The 22,871-nt window shown below is 37.3% G+C and overlaps 4 protein-coding genes across 4 annotated transcripts; 2 read left to right on the top strand and 2 right to left on the bottom strand.

Moving 5' to 3' along the window:
• Nucleotides 1-276: 276 nt before the first annotated feature.
• On the top strand, nucleotides 277-10,273 carry RB195_007940 (uncharacterized protein; the record flags this gene model as incomplete). The annotated part of the gene is made up of 20 exons (XM_064181849.1): nucleotides 277-375; nucleotides 1,038-1,172; nucleotides 2,630-2,701; nucleotides 2,782-2,873; nucleotides 2,940-3,079; nucleotides 3,210-3,334; nucleotides 4,170-4,347; nucleotides 5,047-5,190; nucleotides 5,444-5,531; nucleotides 5,597-5,747; nucleotides 6,820-6,906; nucleotides 7,052-7,141; nucleotides 7,220-7,279; nucleotides 8,135-8,263; nucleotides 8,373-8,551; nucleotides 8,801-8,880; nucleotides 8,940-9,028; nucleotides 9,839-9,943; nucleotides 10,033-10,139; nucleotides 10,198-10,273. 20 exons carry the CDS (start codon nucleotides 277-279, stop codon nucleotides 10,271-10,273), a joined length of 2,226 nt encoding a protein of 741 aa, XP_064038606.1.
• Nucleotides 10,274-11,167: 894 nt separating this feature from the next.
• On the bottom strand, nucleotides 11,168-13,615 carry RB195_007939 (uncharacterized protein; the record flags this gene model as incomplete). The annotated part of the gene is made up of 6 exons (XM_013451085.2): nucleotides 11,168-11,305; nucleotides 11,471-11,587; nucleotides 11,666-11,805; nucleotides 12,603-12,741; nucleotides 12,879-13,013; nucleotides 13,451-13,615. The coding sequence occupies 6 exons, from the start codon at nucleotides 13,613-13,615 to the stop codon at nucleotides 11,168-11,170; spliced, it is 834 nt and encodes a 277-aa protein (XP_013306539.1).
• A 629-nt stretch (nucleotides 13,616-14,244) lies between these two features.
• On the top strand, nucleotides 14,245-18,099 carry RB195_007938 (uncharacterized protein; the record flags this gene model as incomplete). Its single annotated transcript, XM_013451086.2, has 12 exons — nucleotides 14,245-14,456; nucleotides 15,348-15,473; nucleotides 15,544-15,652; nucleotides 15,718-15,839; nucleotides 15,902-16,005; nucleotides 16,079-16,179; nucleotides 16,254-16,420; nucleotides 16,479-16,599; nucleotides 16,698-16,787; nucleotides 16,892-16,986; nucleotides 17,042-17,195; nucleotides 17,893-18,099. 12 exons carry the CDS (start codon nucleotides 14,245-14,247, stop codon nucleotides 18,097-18,099), a joined length of 1,608 nt encoding a protein of 535 aa, XP_013306540.2.
• An 891-nt stretch (nucleotides 18,100-18,990) lies between these two features.
• Nucleotides 18,991-21,646, bottom strand: RB195_007937 (uncharacterized protein; the record flags this gene model as incomplete). Its single annotated transcript, XM_013451087.2, has 6 exons — nucleotides 18,991-19,143; nucleotides 19,202-19,304; nucleotides 19,368-19,438; nucleotides 19,511-19,597; nucleotides 21,371-21,536; nucleotides 21,615-21,646. 6 exons carry the CDS (start codon nucleotides 21,644-21,646, stop codon nucleotides 18,991-18,993), a joined length of 612 nt encoding a protein of 203 aa, XP_013306541.2.
• Nucleotides 21,647-22,871: the final 1,225 nt, after the last annotated feature.

Below are 22,871 nucleotides of genomic sequence, written 5' to 3'. Positions count from 1 at the left end.
AGACTCTATCCTTCCCTCTTTGAACTATCCTTCCCGTTTTGGTGTATTCCTTCTACAATTTTTTAAATTTTTTTATTTTAATTAATTTTATTCTTTTTATTTTAATTAATTTAATTTTTTTAGATTTAATTTTGTCATATATCTGTCATTGATTTAACGAGATCTTGTTAACTTAAGAATCCTGTTTTTCTTCTAGTTTTCACTGCTTCCTCACTTTCGCATTTTTTCTCTTGTAGATTTTGCAGTTTCCACACTGTAACAATTTTGTTTACAGTAATGCAGGCAAGTAGTAGCGGTGATCCTCGAATACATGTAACCCTACAATATGGGAACAATAAGGAGATGGTAATTCTGGAAAGGACAGATGAACCTCAGGTATATTTATTTATTTATCTATTTACTTATTTATTTATTTAATACGCTCAGTGGTGTGTGAAAACGGACGTGACAAGAACAAAATACAAAACAAACACAATGCAAATATAAAAATATAAAACATAAAATGTAATATAAGTAAATAAATAATACATGTATAACATATAAAATATAACATTAATAAATAATCATAAATTAAATTATGAATTGATTATGATAATGTAAATTATGAATTATAATATAAAATTCAATAAAATCAATAGAATTCAACAAATATATAGTGGAAAGGGAGGAAGAAAAATTCGATTCTTTATTTGTGAAAAATGAAAAAGAAGGTAAAAATGTTATTTCCCATGTTCAGCTGTCTTTGAATCTCGGCATGTTGAAATGTAGTTTTCAGTTGATTTTTTTTAGTTCTACCCTAGATTGGCGCTCATCTTTATTCTTTATTTATTGATTTTATTCTTTATTTTTTTTCTTTATTGAACAACAGCTAACGTTTCGGCATGGCTTGGCTTGGCTACAGCTGAAGAAAACCAATTAAAAATGTTACAATTTTGTCGCTTTTAATTTTTATTTTGTTTTGATGGTAGTGGATTTAGAAAAAAAAGGAAACAAGTTGAATTACTCCTTCAGTTCTTCATTAATTCCCTTTTTTTTAGGTTTTCGAATCGTTACGACGTCGAGCTCGTGCGTTAGTGGAAAGGACAAGTCCTGGCGAAAGTGAACTGCATCTGTTTCGACACGATTACGACTCGCCAAGCGTTTTACAGCATATTGGCAGTATATCGCAATTGGTACGCTTAATTTTCCTTTAAAAGCATCGAAATTCCATGAAAAAAGGTAAATAATTCTTTTTTTCTTTTTTTGCGTGATATTTGCAAATTTTACCGTCCATCTTAAGTGGTTTTTTTTTCCGCTGAACATAATGTGTATACCGAGTGTTCTATCCTCAATACATTCTCTTCTAAGAACAGGATCCAAATTTACCAAAGATTATTTTAAATCGTAACAAAGTGAATGTATTAGGTTGGTCGAATGTTCCCGGACAAATTGACAATATTTTTATTTATTTTACAATTTTTAAACATTTTTTTTATTTTACAATTTTTTTTAAATAACTGTAAATCATCTGAAGTATATCCCATTGGCATCGATGATCTTCTGCCAATGTTTAGGCAGATCGTACATAGATGCCTTTGTTCCAGAACGCTTCCAGAATGCTCCTTGAAGAACTGATAATTCAAAAACCCTTTTTGTTTTTTTTTTTACTTTGTAGAAAAAGTCTCCTTTAAAATGATTTTATGGAGCCTTTTTGGCGCAAAAAAATTTCAGATCCTTAAAATTCAGTACATATATATATATAGTGCTGATCTGGAAACTATAATATATAGAAGAGATCATTCGAAGGCGATCTAAAAATAATATAAAAGGAGCAAAGTTTCCTCAAGAAAAAAAAGTGCCGGTTACTGTAAATTTCTCGTTTTGATCAAAGTTCTTGATTTTGCCATCTTATATATTTGTCAATTTATAACAACACCAACATTATTCTATGGTCTCCAATCAAAACAAATTATTTTTCTAAATTGTTCTGCAATCAATCTAGTTTTGAGACGCACACACATATATATGGTAATGTTTTATAGGGAGACTCCGTTGGGTGCCTTGTTTGTTTGGAAAATTTGTTGCACTCCCGGAAAACGTTGGAACTTTGGTGGAAAAAAATTGTTATTAAACATCAGCAACACCTAAGATCTCCCAGGTGCTTTTCGGACAAAAATAACAACTCAAAAGAATGCAGAGTGGAAATGTTTATTGCGGCAGACGCGTCGCGTTTATTCGATTGAACATCAGCGCTTGTTTAATAAAAAAATAACGATATATGTACTTGGAGAGACAATTCTTCAAGTTTTTTAAGGTAAAAATTGTTCAGTTTTGTTAAGAAACATTTCCGATTAACAGCGGATAGGAAAATATTTGCACTGTGCCGCCTGTGCCAGGAAAATCACCACCTGATGTGGAAAAGGTGATTTAAAAACAAAAAAAGAAAGACTGAAAAAATTAAGGTTGCACACCAAAAAAAAATCTGGTAACTTGGGGTTGTATTATTCTGCAAAAGAATTACTACTGTAAATGTAATTATACTATAACTACTCTTTACTTTGCTTGTTATTTCTATCCTTATGTTTATTTATTCACTTATTTAATTTATTTTATCATTAGTTGACTTTTTTCCACTACTATATCTTTCCAGAATAACGGTTGCATAGTGGAAGTGATTGTAGTGGATCGAAATGAGAAACCAACACGACCGCATGTGCTTGAGGTCGGTGAGGGACACATTTTCCACTGTTTGAGTAGCGATAGAAAAAAAAATGTGAAATTTTTAATCCTGTGGCTCTTCAGGTGAAAAACTACATGACGTTGACATTCTGTGACTTTTGCGGTGCTATGCTAACTGGTCTAATGCGTCAAGGACTTCATTGTGTCGCATGCAAGTACGTACAGTTACAAATCCTTGGATGGGACCCACCTCATCCAGAATGATCCCTCACTCCATTTAGATGTAATTTCCATCGTCGCTGTACTGAAGCACCTCGTAACAATTGCGTATCGGCAACACCTGGCCTATCAACAATGAGTCCCGTACCGATGGGACCCGGAGGAATAGGAGTAGGAACTCCGCTTCCGCCGGGAACACCAAGTGAGTCAGCTCCGGATTCTCGATCTCGTACATTACCAGAGAAGAAAATTTCGAAAAATTTTCGATTTCGAAAAAATTATTATTATATTATTATTATTTCGAAAAAAAAGAGTAATATGCACCGATTTAGGTGCCGCCTTGGAACTTCCTCATACGCTCGCCGAAAACAATTACCTGACACCAACGAAGTGCAAAATTTGTGACAAAATGCTTAAGGGTTTAATTCGACAAGGATTAAAATGTAGGGATTGTGGGGTAAGTGACATCGATCGGTCTTCATTTTTTTTTTTGAGAATTTTTTGGAGACCTTTTCTGAGACCGATTGAAGTGGTCCTTTTCACTTAAGAACTTCTTTTAGTTTTGGTTAGTTTGACAGTTTCTCTTCGAGGATCTTGGATTTGAAAAGTGTTTGTTCCGTACAACTCGTCAGGGTAAACACAGTTTTTGCATAGACTAGCATTTATGGGACCCAAAAAAAACACACACTGCGTTTCATTAATGTTTTTCAGGCGCAAGTGCGTTTATGTTTTGTTTTTTTTTTCTTTGTTTCCCGTAGGAGATTTTGGTGACACTTTATTTATGGTCCGAGTTTCCGATTTTTCCTTTAATTTCCATCAGAAATCTATCCATGAAATAACAAAAATCACTGCTTATCAGTTACTAATGACTTTATGGCGTTCGTAACGCTCAGCGATCTAAAAGATTAAAACCGGATGCAGCTCTTTAACGCCATTCAGACACCAAAAATTAAGCATAATCGATAGCAACTGGTTTCCTTTCTTTTTCTTTTTTCCCCCGATTTTTTCTGATTTCCTTCTCTTTTTCAAAAAAAAATACACCATAAAAAAGAACTTTTTCTCGAAAAATCAGTAGTGAAATAAAGCAAAAAAAAGTAGAACAAAAATGGATTTTTCTAGATATAGAAACATACGATACATATTTAGATTTGTTGTTGAAATTTAGCAGATTTCTCCATCTGAGTTTGTTGTTGTCTGCTATACGATTTCGAGCGTAAATATCAGAGGCGTGAATGGAAATATCTAATGAGGTAATAATGAGGGAGAGCCGTCATCATACATACATATTTTAGGTGAACGTTCACAACAAATGCGCTCATCAACTTCCATCAAATTGCACACTTTCCGATCATGCAATAAGTCGAATGAGCATCAATGAATCAACACCGCCACCACCATCTCGTGGAAATCTCGTCAATATGGATGATGAGCCAAGCAGCAGCGAGAATATACCGTTATTCCGATTGCCTGGTGAGTTCTCCATCAAGTATCCCTCCCTTAAAGGCATCACCCACCTGAAACCACCACGAATCTGAGGTGGTACGGATTTCAGGTGGAATATTCGTATACAGGATCGTAGATTATGGAGAGGGGTGTGATTCCGTCCATTTCTTCCTAATTCCCGTAAAAACGGCCCGGAAGATGCGGCGCGTGCACAAGGCTGACGCGCTCCAATCGAACTCCTTGTGGAAAATAGCGCGCCGGAACGCTCGAAGCCGTATCTTCCGGACCGTTTTTTTTACGGGAGTTAGGAAGAAATGGACGGAATCATCCCTCTCTCCTCAATCTACGACCCCGTATACCAATACCCCACCTGAAATCCGTACCGCCTCAGATTCGTAGCGTGATTCCTTTAACCCAGATCCTAACAGATTGGAATTGGTAGAAGTGTACTTGGTACCAAAAACCTTCTTTTAATTGTTATTTATCGTATTCAACTTTTTATCTTAGCAGCAATATCTATTATTTTATTTTTTATATTTTTTATTTATTAGTTTTATCACCTACTTTTGTTTTCCGTATTTATTTACCTATTCTTTATTTTATTTATTTTCCTGGATAGTTGTGAACACCTCATAAATATCTTCAAAAATATTTTGAGGTGGAGGAAAACGAGCGCCGTTGTTGTACGTAACGTTGTAAAATTGATTCTTTTTTTTTCTTTTTTAGGTCAAGTCTCGTCCAGGAGCACAACCCAGCCAAAAGTGGAAGGATGGATGATTCATTTTCTGCTCTCGGATCCAGAGCGACGACTAAAACATTACTGGATTCTCGCAAACGATGCGATCAATATGTATAACGAGTATAATGAAGGTGAGATGTGCTTTTTGTAGGATATACAATGACAGAACGTTCTTAAACTTATTTCTACATTTTTTTTTATTTTTTTCTTTTTCACAAATTTCAACGAAACCATATTTATTTGATAAATTTTTTGTTATTTAATTTATTTGCTTTTTTATTTGATACATAATACTGCCTACTAGAAGATATGATCAATCAACTAAAAATCAATAAATTAACCAATCATACAAATATCTACGTACGCAGATCTAAAGACTTTTAGGTGTAAATCCGAATAAATGCTATATGGTGCTTCCTCTAGCTGAAATTCTCGCGATCACTCCTCATCAAGGACCACCAGTCCACTCCAAGTTCGCTTGCGTTTCCTTTTTTTCAAATAACATCATTTTCCTCCATCTCAATCTTTTTCTTTCAGATTCCCTCCTCATTGCTTTGAGATCCGAACTATTTCTAATGTTGTTTACTGTGTTGGTGAGAATCTACATGCATACTCTGGTGGACCACCGAAGAAAATGCCTCGAAGTCTGAGTATTCGACCTCCTTCCAATACTCAGTTGTGGTTTCAGGTAAAATTTGTTTATCATTTTATTTTTTTAAAGAGAAAGAATTCAAAAATATGGGTCCACTCGAGCAATTAATGCTCGAGGACAACGATTTAAATGCAAAAGAACAGTCCATAGTCCAAATCTCTACGACCTAAAATAAAATTTGATTAAAATAACAACTCTGACGCCCACGGTTTACAATTTCAATTGCTTGAGAAATAATCAATCGAAATAAGAAATCAATAATCCAATAATCATAGTCCATAAATTACGTTGAACAGTACATTGAGCAGGTTACTGTAGTGAAAAGGAGAGAGATGTAGTTGCAGAAATGTAATGGTTTTTCCTACCGATCTTCCTCGGTTCTTCTCATTACAGTAACCTACAGCTCAGTCAAACGCATGTACAGTAAGTATATTGAGTAAAAAAAAACGATATATATAATAACTAAAAAAAATAAAAAAGTAAAATAGTATATAGTATACAATATATAGTAAAAAATAAAATAGTACAGTAATATAATAATAGTAAAAAAAATAGTATGTGTAATAAGTAAAAAAGTAAAACAAGTGAAAATGACATGAAGCTCGGCGCAGTTCCATAAGCGGTCACGCTCGAAGCGTCGCGTTAGAACGAGCTGTTGTGATCGAGGTGGGACCATGCTTAACTGCAGGGATAAATGGAGCTAGCAAAGGTCTCCACTCAATCCTAACCGCTGCTGCGTTACATCGTATCCCTTCGAACGCAGCTGCTTACGCAATTGCACCAAGTTTCACCTTTTCTTCACTCGGCTACACAAAACGTTGTGCACCATATGCCTTTGTAGTTCGGAATTCATGCGTTTTTATGCGTTTGCGCTGTTATACTGGTAGCGAGTATGAACACGCTTAGATTCTCAATCATGGTCTTTTTTAAAGAAGAAAATTCCTCTCTTTCTCAATAACTATAACACTTAGTTTTGGATATTTAGAATTTGGATCAGTGGTCAATTTTACTTTTAATTTAATTTTAATAATTTAATTTTAATAATTAATACTAGTTTTAATCAATAATTCATAATAATTCTACTTTTAATCTTAGGAAAATATTTCAGGCATTGAAAGATGCGCTACAACCACCAGTTAGTCGGAATGATCCACCAAACGCAGAACGAGCATTGGAGTTCGCTGAACTCTATCAGGTACATAAAAATATGAATCACCCACTTTTTTTTGTGCGTTTTTGCTGTTTGTTGTTGTTAATGTTGTTTTAAATCACAACACAACCCAGCTACTGTAGCTTATTTTTTTTTTAAATCGTCACAGAACCCTGCTTTCTTCGTTCAGGTTCTCAGTGAAAAAGTGCTTGGTTCGGGTCAATTTGGAACCGTTTATAATGCAATTCAACGACATACTGGCGTTGAGGTAGCAGTAAAGGTGATTGATTTGTATCTAGTGTTAGTTCACTTTTTTTAAAATAAATTTCTGAAAAGACCTCATAAACAAATTTTGCAGGTAATTTCAAAAGAGCGATTTTCAAAGAAGAGCAACGGAGTAGAATCGATGAGAGCTGAGGTGGATTTTTTCCTTTTTTTCCTGTAAACTTTACTCAAAGCCATATCTTACAATATTCTTCTTTCTATCTTTCAAAGAGCTACCGATAAAAAGAGGAGAAATTTCTATCGTTAGGCCAATAGAGGAAATATGTAGTGCGACAATACTTCACATTTTTCAGAATAATACTAATACAAATGGTAGTTATAATAATAAAAAATAATATAAAATCATAATAATAATAGGGGAGAGTGAAGGACAATCGGTCAGAGGTCCATTGTAGCCAATAAATAATAAATAAATAATAATTCGTAATTTTTTACAATACTTCTGACCCCTGTCAAAAATAAGACCAGCATTTCTATTATTAGCAAAATTTATGAAGAAACCCACTCAACTTGGAACAAAAGCCAAAAAACGAAAACAGGAAGAGTCGTGAATCTATAGTCTAAACATGAAAGCTGAGTTGAGTTGATGAAATTTTTTCGTCCATAAATTGGTTCGCAGCAGAATTCCAGGATACAATTTTGACCAGAAATATCAACGCGTGTGTTTGAGGGATTTTAAGCCGAAATCGAAGTTGATGGTAATCCTAGGAATTTGACCAGTAGAGGATATTAAATTTTTTTTGATTTTTTATTTAAATTTTTTATTTATTTACTTATTCAAATACACCAATTGTACACCAGAAAAAAAGAGAGAAAAAAGAAACGCACTTTATTCTATTCAGAAGATTTTCTTGAAAAAAAAACCTAATTAACCTAAAAAACCTAACTTAAAGACCTTAAAGACCTAATTTATTGTCAAGAGATATCCCAGTGCTTGTGATGTTCATTACAGATAACATATAATTCTCCTAATAACACTTTAATTAAGGTTGCCATACTACAACGTGTATGTCATAGTGGAATCGTTCGTCTGGAATTCATGTGCGAAACAAAGGACAAAATATTTGTTGTTATGGAAAAAATGAATGGAGATATGTTAGAAATGATACTTAGTCAGGTGAGGAACTATGTGTTTATTGTGTTAACTCATTTATTTTCCAATTTTTCCTCCAATTACACAACTTCGAGCTACACCTAGCGGAAAGTTTATTCCATGAGTTTTCCAGGCTGCTGGACGGCTTGACGAACGTGCTACTCGTTTCCTCCTTGTGCAAATTTTATCCGCACTTAAATACCTCCATAAACAAGGAATCGCTCATTGTGATTTGAAACCTGAAAATGTTCTTCTATCTGAGATGAACACAAATTTTCCGCAGACAAAAATTTGTGATTTCGGCTACGCCAGGTACAGTCATTAAGCGTAGAGTCAAATCGACATGGAGTTCGGTGCATTTGCGTACTTTTCGAGGCGGTGCAATGGAGCCTAGCGGGTAGGGTCAAATTGGGACCCTTGCTAGCTCCACTCATCGCTACAATTTGCAGATGGTCCCACCTGGATTCCAGCGCGACCGACCGCAACCGCTTACGCAGCTGCATCGAGCTTCGTCTATACATTCCTCACTGACTTTGGTATAAAGTAGCTTTTTCTATTAAGGTTCATTCCCGAATCACAATTCCGTAAAACAATCGTTGGAACACCAGCCTACTTGCCTCCGGAAGTACTGCTTCGACAAGGTGGATTCGAATCACACTTGATATTCGACATTTGAACCTACTTCTACATTTTTCTGCAGGTTACAATAAATCGCTGGACATGTGGTCTGTCGGTGTGATTATTTATGTGACGTTATCCGGGACGTTCCCATTCAATGAAGGAGAAGAGGTGGGTGAGGAACAAGATGCAAGATGATGATTATTAGTATTATTAGTACTTACTAGTTATTACTAATAGTTATTTTAGTTATTAGTTATGATTATTAGTACTATTGCTGCCTAGACATTAAAAATAGTAGCGCGCAGAAGAATAAAAGCGACATCAGACTTGTTCAACCGCGCTAGCGCAACGCATACACAGCGCAGTACGGCACCGAGGCCCTGCCTCTCTGACGCAACCATCGATCGGTGGTGTGATTTCGCTAAAGGCTCTTAAGTTGGAATCCTTGGATCACTACTGTATCCTCACTTTTTCTTCATTTTCTACGGTAGCGTAGACGGGGTTGAAGAGGTTCGGTGCTGATTCTAGGGGGGTAAACTTCGTAAAAGTTTCTCACTATTAACCTTAACCATGACAACCGTTAGGATAACACCCAATTCTAGTGATCACTTCTTTAAATTTTAACCTTAAATTAATTTTAATCTAATCTTTCTTACCTTAATCCTGAATTAACGATCCACGATGTTTTGTACAACCTTTACCTGTTTAAAGGCAGCCGTCGGAGAAATTTTCGATGTTGAGCTCTTTCAACAACTAGATGTTGTTCGAAATGTTCGAGATTTTTGAGGATCTAAGGTATAAGGAGAAATATCAACAATGAACTTTCTCATTATACCCTAGATCCTCGAAAATTCTCCCGCAGTTGCCCTCAGGTTCATCTTTCTCGGAAAAACGATATAAACGGGGATTTTAAACTCATAGTACTACAGAAGTGCACATAAATTTGAGCGATCGTAGTGTTTCTTTTAAATTTTCCAGATAGCTGACCAGATCCAGAATGCCGCCTTCATGTTTCCGGCTGAACCTTGGGGAGAAGTATCACCAGCAGCTATTGATTTGATACAACGCCTTCTACGAGTCAAGGTGAGTAAATTACTATACTTTTGTAAAAACACTACTCTAATAGTTGAACGTGGGGTAGAATTCATGGATTCTAAACTCAGTGCCTTCAGATCGAAGAACGCCTCACTATCGAGGAATGTTTGGCCCATGAATGGTTGAAAGGAGAACAATTATATCGTGATTTACGGAGTTTAGAGCTGCGATTGAAATGTCCACGGTAACTGGAAAAGCTGGACAACGAACGATTTTCATAGCATATTCATATCACCGTTCAGATATCTCACAAGTCCTGCTGATGATGAAAAATATGCAGAATTCTTACAACAACAAGGACTTGTCCCACAGTTATGATCCGTTCAGTCAGCCATCGTTCCTGCCGTAGTGCTTCTTCTACCATCATCGCCATTTGTGCCACCTGCCCTATGATCAAGCAATTCTAAATACGTTCATATATATGTAACAAGTCTTATTATTATCATTATATTCAGCAGCTATGCTGCATAAAGTATTTATGTTTATTGTTACTGTACGGTACAGCGTTTATGAGGCATGGATATACGAAAACCGCAGTTTTGGTGGTTGAGAAATCCTGAATAGTCTACCTAAACTCGCAGATGGTTGGAAAAATTCCTAATTTCGTCACCAAACCTAAACTAGAGATAAGGCTGTAAAACATACTTCGAATTACGAGAGGAGGTACCGTAAGAAACTCAACGGCTTCCCCCTCAGCTCTCAATGATCTATCAGAAATGCAATTCTACCACAAACGAATTTTCGGTGAAAAAAAAGGATTCATGAATTAGTCCAACGAATCACAGTGATGAAAAAATGATTACGGTATGAAAGGCAACTCCCGCTCAACTCAAAGACTTCTTTTGGTGTTGTTTGGTGCCACTTCTATTTCTTGAGTCCGGATTTTTGTAATAACTACAGTCAGAGTCTTCGTTTATGTACATATCTCATGCAGTTAGAAAGAGCTACGTGAAAGTGCTATGGATGTGGATAGTCTGCTGATGATCATCCGGCAACAGCTCTTCAGCACAACAATGAAGAATGATCCATGGCAAAGCATACGAAACTCATAAATTTATTAACATTCCATTTACGGCAGAACAACCATAGCACAGTAGAACGCCCATATGATGAAGTATAAAAAAAACCAAAGAGTCGGACGATAAATAAATAGAAGTGCGATGGTCAAAAATTCCATTAATTTTTAACAACTGTTAGTTACCACAGAATTCTCTAGTGACTAACATCCATCGATTCGATCACGTCGAACTTGATCGTCTTTTTCTTCAACACTTTTGTAGAACCTGATTTGAATTTGTAAGGCAAGTCGACTGGTTCAGGTTTCTTGCAGAAATCAGGCACTATTGGACCCTTAATTGCTCTCATTACTGAAGAATCCTTGACTACACCAATCACAATTTCTTAGTAAGGAAGAAATGTTTTAGAAAAGAATTGTTAAAAATATAGACATTCTATGAAGCATAGGTATAATATATAAACCAAGACAACTGGATAGGGAAGAAAAGCTATACTTACTTTGAACTCTGTTTTTCCTGGTCGCATAATAACAAGATTCAGACTATTTCCCGAAGCATTGTCTCCATGCATACCAGCGTGCAATGCCCGCTGCACAAGATTTACCGCATCTTCCTCCTGTAGATGAAAAAAGGAAACTAGAATTTTCTCCATCCTTGTCAAGCAAATCAGAAATTTATCGATAACTGCACTTACGGTCATGCCAGGTTTGAAGTCTCTTTCCAGAATAGAAATAGCTGCATAACTTCCCGAACCCTGCGCTGCAAAGGGTTTCGCCATAGTCGTACCATTTGCCGAACACTCGTATAAATGTGGTCCAGTTGGGTCGACACCACCTTAAAGAGAAATTAATGGTAGAAGGTGGAGCTCAATGGGAGTAAAAAACACCTACCAAAATTTCGATATTTTGTCAGTTTCACCTACCTCAGTGCAAATATCAAATAAAAATCCATCAAAGTACTATCGTTCACATCACTAGTACGTATGACATATGCATGTTAAGGGAAGCACATGTATTTTTCAACGAATCTTGAACATATTGATTTCTGTGCTCACGTTTTAGAATTCTTAGAAGCAACTGAAAAATGTTTATGGAAATTTAGACAATATTCTTAGAGATTTTGAAGCAAGATTAGGAGAAATATGGGAATCACAACTTAAATAGAGTACATGTAAAGAAATTCTTTCAATTAGTTTAAGGCTGAAATCTATTTAGATCGTTTTTACGCAGTCAGAAATTCATAAATTAATTGTGAAATCCTATTCATGTCGATCACTGCTCGAAATACATATAGTCAGCGCCGAATGTATTCAACTCCGACTTCACTGCATGCAGTTTCCACGCCTTTTTTCAAGATAATCAGAGGGAATTGAGCAGGGCCACGCTCATCTTCGTAATCTACGCTCCGAACTGCTAATTTTCTACAGATTTTGCAACTACGTCGCCATTAGCAACGTAGTGTTTGAAAAAAGTTCTTTTCATGTTTTTTTCTTAAATGAATAAAATAGATGTAGCATTATGCAACTACCTAAAATACAGTTTTGTAAGAATATTGAACGAAGAAGTCACGCTTATAACAGCACCACCCATTTAAAAACTAATTATGAAAAAAGTACTTCAGAAACCACTCACCAATAAGCAGGTAGGCCCCTACATAGCCCTGGTAGTTGAATAGATGCTGTTTGGCATGACGCAGAGCAGTGATAACACGCGCTTTTCTACCAGTATTCAGTTCCATCAAACGAAGAGTCCCAGAAAGCATTTTGGTTACCTAGAAAGAAAATAGCATATAAATAACCGCAGTCACCATTCAAATTATACGTAATTGGAAAAGAAATGAGCAAAAAGAGAGCATGTGATCTGCTAGCAGACTACACCACAGAACAGTAAAGTGAAGATTGAAATCACCTGGTCTAGATCTGCAGCCGTTCCTGCTCCGCATGCGTAAATTGAATCCGTCAAGTAGTGTACTTTCTCACAATGTTTGTCGGCAATAATATTTCCGGCAGTGGCACGAGAATCAGCACCCATGACAAGACCATCCTAAAGCATGAAACTAGAAATAGCTAAATGTATCAAAATCTACCTTGGAAGGAGCGCTCGTGAAGACTTTTGATGCAAATTTCTTCCAATCGTTATTAGGATTTACTCAGTTTACTTCACTCCTTGAAGCAACTCCTTCCACACATGAAGAAATAAATTATAGTTGTATGCTATTACTTATACGGAAGCTAATAGTTGTTTTATTTCAAAAATTCCAACATAAGTCCACTTTACATTGTATCATACCAATGTTCATGAAAAGTATAGAATTGGTTCGCCCTGCATACTGGTAACCCTGGCGCCCCTGACACTCTGTTTTGTGGATTTTTACAAAGTGTTTGAGAGTAAAGAACTATGTTGCAGCCCCAGTTACTAATGGAGAGATCAAAGCATCGAAACCTTCCCCGAAAGCTACTTTTAAACTGCTTGCTTTATACCTTGTACGTTGCAGCGACAATTGTGGTACCAGTAGATCGGACCCTCGGAGGTGCTACGCCCATTCTGGATAAAGCCATGTTCCTGATACAATTGGAGAAGTCAAACGCACCACCCTTGTCCAACTCCATTTGGAGTACCTGTTGCTGAACTTCGGAGCAAGTCATCCTAAACTAATGTTATTAGTAGACGGGGATGAAATTGCAGCCTTTTTGCACCATCGTATAAATTCGAAGCAATTTACAGTGATGAAGATGGAAAAGACGGATAAGATCGAAGTTTTTGAAAGACATAAGATTGAGAAAAAAAACGAAGTTACCGTCTCCATAACATCCTACCTATGGCAAAAATAGGAATTCAGTGCAAACAACAAACAGTAACCGAGTAAAGGAAACAACAGAAGTCAGATAAATTGAACAACAACCAAAACCTCAAAGTGGTGAAGGGGGAAACCAAATTGAGGAATTGTCATTCCTTACTACTGTTGCAATGGAGCGGAAATGTGCCGATAGAGCGCGCCAGTCCTGTTTCGGAGAAAAGTTACTTCTTCGGTTTGTTCGTCATTCCTGCAGTTTTTGTTTCTTGTTCGTAGGTCTTGTGGGGTTTTTTCACAAACATTGTATTAAATCAATAAATATTATTATTGAGTTAACAGTGATGTTAGTGCTGGTCGTGTTTTATTTATTTCTCCCAGACATGTGGTCCTGAGTCTGATATTCATTGTAAGATTTCTTTGGCTGGGAAGTGATTGTATGTATTTTTGTTCTTCTATTTAGAATCTGTTCCCATTTCAGTTATGCTGCGCCGCCTCAGCTTTCCACAATGCACAGCTGTATGTCGTACGCGGTTGTCATCCTCAGTTCCATCGACATCGCAAGAGGAAAGTAGTGAATTCAACAAAACCGTAGCTAACGGTGTTGCGCACGTGACTTCACTAAATGTGTTGACTCAGGAAAGATCAGTTCTACGGCTACGAGTTCCAAAAATAGAGCGAACAAGGAGATTCAGGCAAGTGAAGTTTCTTTATTCTTACATTTAGTTCTCTCGTTTTGATTCTTTTCTGTTCTGGACTTTTTATAAGGCAAAAAAAAAGTCTTAATAAAGGATTACATCTCCACATATGAAGTTCTTTGTTCTAAAGCGTTGCACCAAAAAGAGCTTTGCCCAGTTCTAGTTTAGATGAATTTGTTCGGCATTCTGGGCAGTTATCCTTGCATTGCGGTCCCGCTTGACCGTCTCCTCTTTGACCTGCCTCAATCGAAGGCGCATCGCGGTGCTCTGGGCAGCGATAAGCACCGATGCCCATTTGTCGAAGCATGTGCAGGATAGGTGCGATAGGGAGGAGCAGGACCCTTCTTGGGTGAAGGGGGGTCTAACTCATCGGTGCAGCTCAAGTGATGAGGATCTGTTCGCCACAAAGAACTTGCACGCCTATGCATCCACATCTTCTCACTCTATATGTCTACATTTCTTTGGTACGGTGCCTCATCTAGGATCGTCCAGGAAATCGGGCGGTCCCCTCAATAATAATCCATGATAAGCCCACATCACGTCGACAACAACCACTACTCCTTACTATTTAAATCAGCCGTGTGGACTGCACGGTTTGTGTTCAAATTGTATTTCTGATCAAATCATAAGTAGTTCATCTTTCTTCGTTGAAGGGGTATGAGCCACTCACTGCGGCCCCATGGATAGTGACTTTGTAGAAATTTATGATTATTAACTGAATAACCTCTTACAACCAATTGAATATGGTCGTTTATTGATTATGAGTTACTATTTGATATCATATAAGTTATCTACCCGTCAAGTTACCATATCATTCCTTGAAAAGTAGTATTTTCTAGACAAACGAACTGAAGATACATCCATTGTTTGACTTCGTTTCTCTTTCAGAAGAGAATTCGCTCTCCCTGAATGCGCTGTTGCTGGTTTACGTAATGCACTTATTTCTTGTGATAGATCTCCGAAACAGCTTCAACATGAGGCGGACCAATTATCCAATGTATTGGCGCAAAGAAGGTGGCTGCTGTGGCTTTTTAAACAACATATTTTTATTATCATGTGCACGATAAACAGAAAACTTTTGTAGGTTCCCCGCTCCTCCATCTGTGGTACGTGAAGCCCGAAATAAAATCAAAGAAGTCCTCAGAAAGCAACAAAACGAAGAAGATATTGGTGATCTCGTCGACAGTGACAGTGTTCGTTTAATTCACCTCTATACGAACCTTTATGAGTTCGGAGCCTAGAATAACAATACATTTAGGATTCTCGTATTAATTACAAGTTGCGGAATGAAGTTGATAAGATTTTAAAGAAGTCGAATTTTAATTGGAAGCCTCTCGACATTGATACAAAGGAAGCAGCTGCGGCGTACGCTTTATCCCGGTGGGATTTCGACGTTTCATATTTTTCGCTTTAAATATGCATTAAATCATTATTTCGTCTAGGTTGGCACCTAACTATGCAGAGATAGCTCGCGTATTGGAAGAAATTGATGCTGAAGAATTCTCGCCGTCAACAGTTCTGGATTACGGCAGTGGGATTGGTGCAGGTTACATTTCTCAATTCAACTGTCTACAAAAAAAAAAACAAGTTTTCAACGAGCGATATCTCTTTTCGTTTAGGATTCTGGGCTGTGAACGAAAAGTTTGGTTCGAAAGTGAAAGACTATTGCATGGTGGATCCTTCCGAAAATATGATACAGTTCTCGATGGACATAATGAGGGTATATTTTCATTTTTTAAGCAACTGCTTTGCTGTTAAAAAGTCCTTTTCATTGATCCAACTCTTTTACGTTAGGGAGGTTCCGGAAATCTTTTGTTTCGAAACGTAACCTTCCGTCGTCATCTTACTCCATCACTTCGAACAAAATATGACCTGGTCATTGCTCACAGAACCTTGTGTGAACTTGGTTCACAGGAATCTCGTCTGGATCTTGTGGCTTCCCTATGGAAAAGAACCAACAAGTGTGCAATTGTAGTACCTCTCTTATGATGACATTCTAAACGAAATACTCTACTTTAGGTATTTAGTCCTCATTGATTCCAATTTACGCGATGCTTTTGAGGCACTCATGGAAGCTCGTGATTTCCTTTTATGTTCGGGAACGCAGCTACATTTAGAAGAAACCAGATCCTTACTTGAGGTCGGGTAGAATTTTTTTTTGAAACTTTCTGCTGGCCTTACAGAGATGGTGCTTGTTTTAGTGCCCAGAAGTTTTCATGTTATTTTTGTGCTTCTTAGGAGAAACAATTGATGTCCGATAGCATAGAAGCGGTTCTGAGTGATCGTACTCTCAGTGATTTCGAACGATTTTGCTTAGTTCGAGATATGGTTAGTTTCTTTTAGTGTTTTCTATTAGTTTATTTCGATATTTTGATCAACGAAGACTGCTCATGTGCACTTTCTGATTTTCTTCTCTGCATATTTTAATGCAGGTTCCTCATGAAATTACGCTGCCCACTGCTCTAGAACCAGCAACGGTATTTGCTCCATGTCCACACGATCTCGGATGTCCAAAGCTAGGGATAAGGTTTGTTACAGCACGGCTTTCTTGTGTTCCTAAGCCATTTTCTTATTTTTTTTAGTGCATGTACGTTTCCTATACGATGGAATGTGATCCGAGCTGATGGAAAAAGATCGCCTCGTGAAAATTCAGGATCAGAGACTGGAAAATTTTCATTTATTATTATAGAGAAGGGCGTACGACAACCTCAAGAAAGCATGGCGAGGATACTCAAGGTAAGATGTAACGAGGGCGGATTTCCTGAATTCAAAGGCAGCATATCAGGAAATTGACGAAATTGTGACCTCCACGAAAAGTCGATGAGAGGTTTATACCAAAATATGAGCGTGATCACATTCTATCCGACCCTAAAAACAGTCTTCTTGTTGGAATTTCCTACAAAGCACCTTATAACGCGCCACTCTTGTACGCGAGCTGGTTCTTTCAGCAATCTATTCATTCATTTTGCTTTCCGCGGGAACTTTATTGATTTTTGTTTGCTCGCTCACAAACGTAGCGTATGCAGGTCGCGTTGGAAAGTGTCTCATAGAAAATTCGAACACAAAGGCTGCCTTAACTAGGGAGCATACTGCTTATTTTTCGCAGAGCCTTCCCTGGAACTTGTTTATTTTCTTTTTTTATGCTTTCGTGAACTTGTTAATGGTAGACAGTACAACTTATGCTTTCATCGTCATTCTTCATTTACGGTGGTACTGAGTCAGGTTTTTCATTGCAATACTTCTCAGACACGTTCAGCACGGAACATTTACTGAATTGACAGTATATCGAGTCAAGCCATATCTACTTTCATTCACAGAAGAAATCTCACGTCTCGCTCATTCGTTTTTTCATTTAATCTTTTTTTTGGAAACGTTTTTGTTCTCACCATTTTCCTTGCGCTCTATTTCGTGTTTTACTCTACTTCTACTTCAGATACGACGTTCGAACGGTCATGTCACTTGTGACCTTTGTACTGCATTCAAAGGACTGCAGAGAATTGCTGTTTCACGAAGGGCTGGTGACCTTTACCAACGGGCTCGCTCCCGACGAGATGGTGAACTTTTACCTTTAACAATAGATACGGTTGCCACAGAGAATATGTTTGATTTATGTAGTGAAAAAATAGCAGAAACTCAATAGATGTTTTTTTATATGTTGAAAATTGTTTATTGTTATTGTTCAGAAGTAAAACTTGTCATGCAGTGCATTTCATCACTCATACTTCGCAGTATTTCAACTGTGAATGATTATAGCAATCTATTATAACAGTCAAGACTATGTTTCGATAAAAAAAAAGCCAAGAGACGTGACACGTACAAAGTCACCTTTCCTTTTTTTCTTAGACTCTTAGTACAGGTTCCCCACGTGTAATCTCATGCGTTGAACGTTTGATCGATCCTGTACTTTCGACATTTAGGGAATTTGAATTCTTCGACTTAGAATCCTGTGGTTTTTTTTTTGGTAGTACAGCGTGACATTCAACACCAACGTCACACGCCAGTTAGGAGATTAGTTGATAGTGACGGGAAAAACCAAAGATTACAGTAAATTCTGCGATTTATTGATTCTTTTCTTTTGTATGACATATCGACGACAGCACATATCGACAATTTATTAGCGATTACTGTGGACTTTTCTGAATTGAAAACAATCTAGCGAGGATTTATTAGATGAACAGAGGGATAAATCACACAAACCGGGAGTTCACAATACATGTCGCTGAAGAACTTTATAAACTAACTTGTCCTTATTAAGTGGACCGCAAAACAATTCACGAGTGACCCGAATGTAGAATTTAACTCTTCCGCCTAAGTGCACTAAACGTCGCTTCAACTTAGTTCATACACCCGTAAGCTTTATATTGAAAAAAGCTAGTGATTCCAGGTGTACGTCACAGAAATCTGTGATGAGAACATAGAGGTAAAAAGGTAGATAAAGGTCCACATCCGAGAAAACAAGAACTAGACGAAAAAAGAACTAGACAATGAGTACGTAATCCTACTCCTATGGTAGTTACTCCTGCACCCACATTTAAGGTGATATGGGAGACGTCGATTGATTTGCGCCTTTAAAAGCGTTCATAACCTTTTCCTGCATTTCTAGAACTTCAGCGGAGACCTTTGTTGAGATATCGGTGTACTCGTTCTTCAGTTGGTCTATCACCCACTCCACGCCTTTTCTTCCCTACAAAAAAAAAGAGGATGGAAAATCGTACGAAGGGACGCAAAACGTACAAAATTACCTTAGCCGCGTTCGATGAATATACTCCTATGAAAGTCTTTTCACAATAGTCAACGAAAGCTGGTAAGGTGATTGTAACAACAGCTTCTTGTTTCAATACAGTTCTGAAGATTAAATTGAATAAATGCTTAGCGTTAGCCAAGCTAACCCAAGAGCGGTGAGCTTACTTTGATGGATCTTCTGGCAAAGGAGTGTAAGTGAGTTTTTCGTCTACTCGAAGAAAAGAAGAACCGTTGAGCTGAAAATTTTGTGTTGTAAATAATTTCTCTCTACAACTTAAGATCAAAGCGAATGCTATATGTCAACATACGTTTCTTGTTGTTAGTGACATAGTCCGTTGCTGGGGATCAATAACTGTGAATTCGTGTGAATATTGTGTTCCAGAAAATCCCGTTAACTGAAAAGAAAACACATATTAAACCAAAATATATGGACATATATAATAATATATAATAATATAATATGCCACATCACCATACAGATAAGAAAAGTACGAACGATTTTGATTGTGGCAGTGAAAAGTAACCAAAATCGAATGAATTTCTACATCCATAGATTGGGAAAAAATAAATGGGTCACATTAAATACATCTACCAACTTCAACACGAATTCAATCCTCCAACATTCTAAGTTTTTTGTTCGAGATGTTCGAGGTCGATAGCACAAGGTTAACGATTAGCTGACAATTTGTAGAATAACAATAATCAGACCCGGTTTAGTGAGTTCTTTTTTTGCTACCACACCATCCTTAAAAGTGTGACCTGATCAGAGTAAGTGCTACTGGAATGACATTCCTTCACATGTTTTAGAATCGATGTTCTAAAAGTATGTAGTGGACAACTTCAAGCTTTCGTTGGTATGACATGGGAAATTTCAAACTACAAAAGGACTTTCCCGCAATAAACACCCGAAATGCAACGCAATGCCATTATCATTTGTCATGAACACCAAAAAAAAGTATGACGCAATAACAACGAAGCATAAAATTGTACAATGATAATAACGAGGAAACGGAAGCGTATGTAGTCAGTAGAAAATTCTCCTCTAAATGACACCACTCTTCTGTTTCCGAACTACCAACTTAATTCATAACTGAGCTGCTGGTAGCCTAGCTGAGTTCGAGGTAATAAGTACCGTTTGGAGAGACATCACGAGATGACAAAAAAAACAACGGCTTCATTCACTACTTTCAAGTAATTTGGAAGAAAGAGAAAGAAAGTTAAGAGTTATGGATGTGCTTTTTTTACTCAAAATGGAGTTTGATTAATTTGACCGGGTCAGACCTAATCTCTTACGCCACAGCGACAAAAAAAGCGAGTTTTTTTTTTTACTCTTTATAAGATACATACAAATAATAGCATACTGAGTGCTTAACAATATTATGATTTCATAGGAATGGATCGATGAACAGCGAAAATGACATAAGTATGCATTGTACATCTATTTTTTGACTACTTGAAACACTTGCTGTTTCCTTCGCTAATTTTACGCAGCAACTAAATATTCAGCTAGTATGACTCGAATAGATTAAAAAGCGAGACTATGCACTTTTTGGTATAACAGATGAATGTTCAAGCGCCAAAGCGCGGCACCAGCAAGTAAAGCGAGTGATAAGAGCTAATTCTAACAATACAGATGTAAACTTATAAACCAGACGCGGACGAAATAAATGAGAACATCCTTCTTAGCTATGATTTCGAAACTCCCAGTAAAGATAAGTAATCAAAATTAATTACTTAGATGTTTTCAAGAAGAATTCAGCACAATTGTTGAAATAATTCCCCTAGAACTATCAAAAGGAAATCCCTGCAGAAACAAGTTTTGTAATGAATCACGTTCAGAAATAAGAGTTCTTCGATGATTCACGCAGTAATATCGAAGGGTAACCCCTACAACCACTTCTAAAAAAAGCAAAAAAATGGAATGTATTTAAGACTTAGCGTTTGGACTTTGACTTCGGAAACGAATTTAAAAATAACAAAAGTGAAATGATGTGACAGTTCACACTTCAATATTCTGTTGTTTTTTGTGTTTTTTTTTTCTATTTTTACATACTGTCAGCCAAATAGGTGAAATCAGAAGTTCACTGGGGATCGGAGAAGAGAAAGGAAAAGCATGGCACGATTGTGAAATAAAAAAAAAAGAAAAGTGTGGCTAGAAATGCACCAACCTTCGTTGCCCAAGAAGGAATGTGGAAATGTGACTGAATAATCCTTTCCGACAAGATTTTACCAGCTTGCAATGTTTGCCGTAAAACATCCATTCCTGTCACACCTTGGTTCATTGGATTTGGATATTTTCTCCATGCAGCATTAACGACTGTCTCCCAGTCATGACTGTGATAAAAGCAGGATAAAACAAAGCATTTCAGAAGAATTAAAATAAGCATAAATCATGAATGGAGCAGTACTTACTCGAAGACATGTTCAGAAGCCCAAATCTTCATTACTAGCACTGCGAATGTACTCTTGAAATTCGCTTGCTATTATACCCTTCAAAACAAAATGAGAGGAGAGGAAATGACAGCTGCAAAACGAAACTCGACGAGAAGAAAACCACGAACAAATAGAAAGCGTTCAACGAGGTCATAAAAACTGATCAAACACTAGAGAATGAACGAAGAAGAAATCGATAACACGTAATCGCGATCGCGTTTTTTCCCGCTACGCTCCGCCTCGTCACTCACGTCAGCCGCTTTTTGTACTATTCGAAATTTCTAGTGTATTACGTCAATGTTACTACTCTTTGTTTTCGATAAAATTTTTGTTTCGTAACGCAGATGTAATTTTGAAATTTAACAAATATCCTGTAGTAACTCTAAGATATTTCTAGTTCGGTGAAAAAGAATAGTGATCAGAGCTGGTGGGATAGGATGTAGTTGGGGGCGCCCTTATTTCTCAAAGTAAGTAATCAAATTGACAGGTGCCCTAGGGCATAAGCATTAATGTTAGAGGATCTATGACATGTAAGCAAAAATTACTGGGAGAAAAAAGTAAATTAGAGCGTCGAGAGATAAGGGCGCCACTGAGTGGTCCCTGCCCAACCCCCCCCCTCCCCTCCCACACTTTCCTCGGCTCGTGTAACATTTTTCGTAACCGTAAAAAATCAAGCGAAGTAAAGTGAAATGAAAAGAAACAACGGGAGGGATTTATGCGAAGTAGGGATAAAGTGTCTGGAGTTAATCAATCCGCTTATGACCCTTTTATCCTCCCAGAAAAGTCTGGTACCAATTTATCAACCCCGGAAGGATGAAAGACTTGGTGAGCACTAAGGTGGATTCGAACCTCCGATCGATCGTGCAGGGAGAGGAACCCTCTAACCGCTACAGTGCACCCTCCCAAGGGCAGATACAAACAATATTTTTTTCTTACAAAATGAGAAATGAAGTACATTTAAAGAGCAAGCGAGTAAACTACACCCACCACCAATGCGCATACGCACGTATACACGTATCTTTACACTATTCCGTGGGTCACACAAGGTCAATCGGTCGTAGCACATGATTGACAGCTGCGAAATCACGTGATCACGGCCGATGACATCATTCAGTCCAGAGAACGTCCATATCTTGACTTTCAATAAAGAAAAACACAAAAAAGAGGGAGTTGCAGTTGCATTTGCATTCTCTCTTGCAATCGAATCGAGACACACCGGCTAAGTGTCCTCGCAAG

This window comes from Necator americanus, chromosome I, assembly GCF_031761385.1.
Source record: "Necator americanus strain Aroian chromosome I, whole genome shotgun sequence".
Lineage (NCBI taxonomy): Eukaryota > Metazoa > Nematoda > Chromadorea > Rhabditida > Ancylostomatidae > Necator > Necator americanus.
The sequence above is the reverse complement of the archived record's forward strand: the minus strand, read 5'-3'. Positions and strand labels throughout refer to the sequence as shown.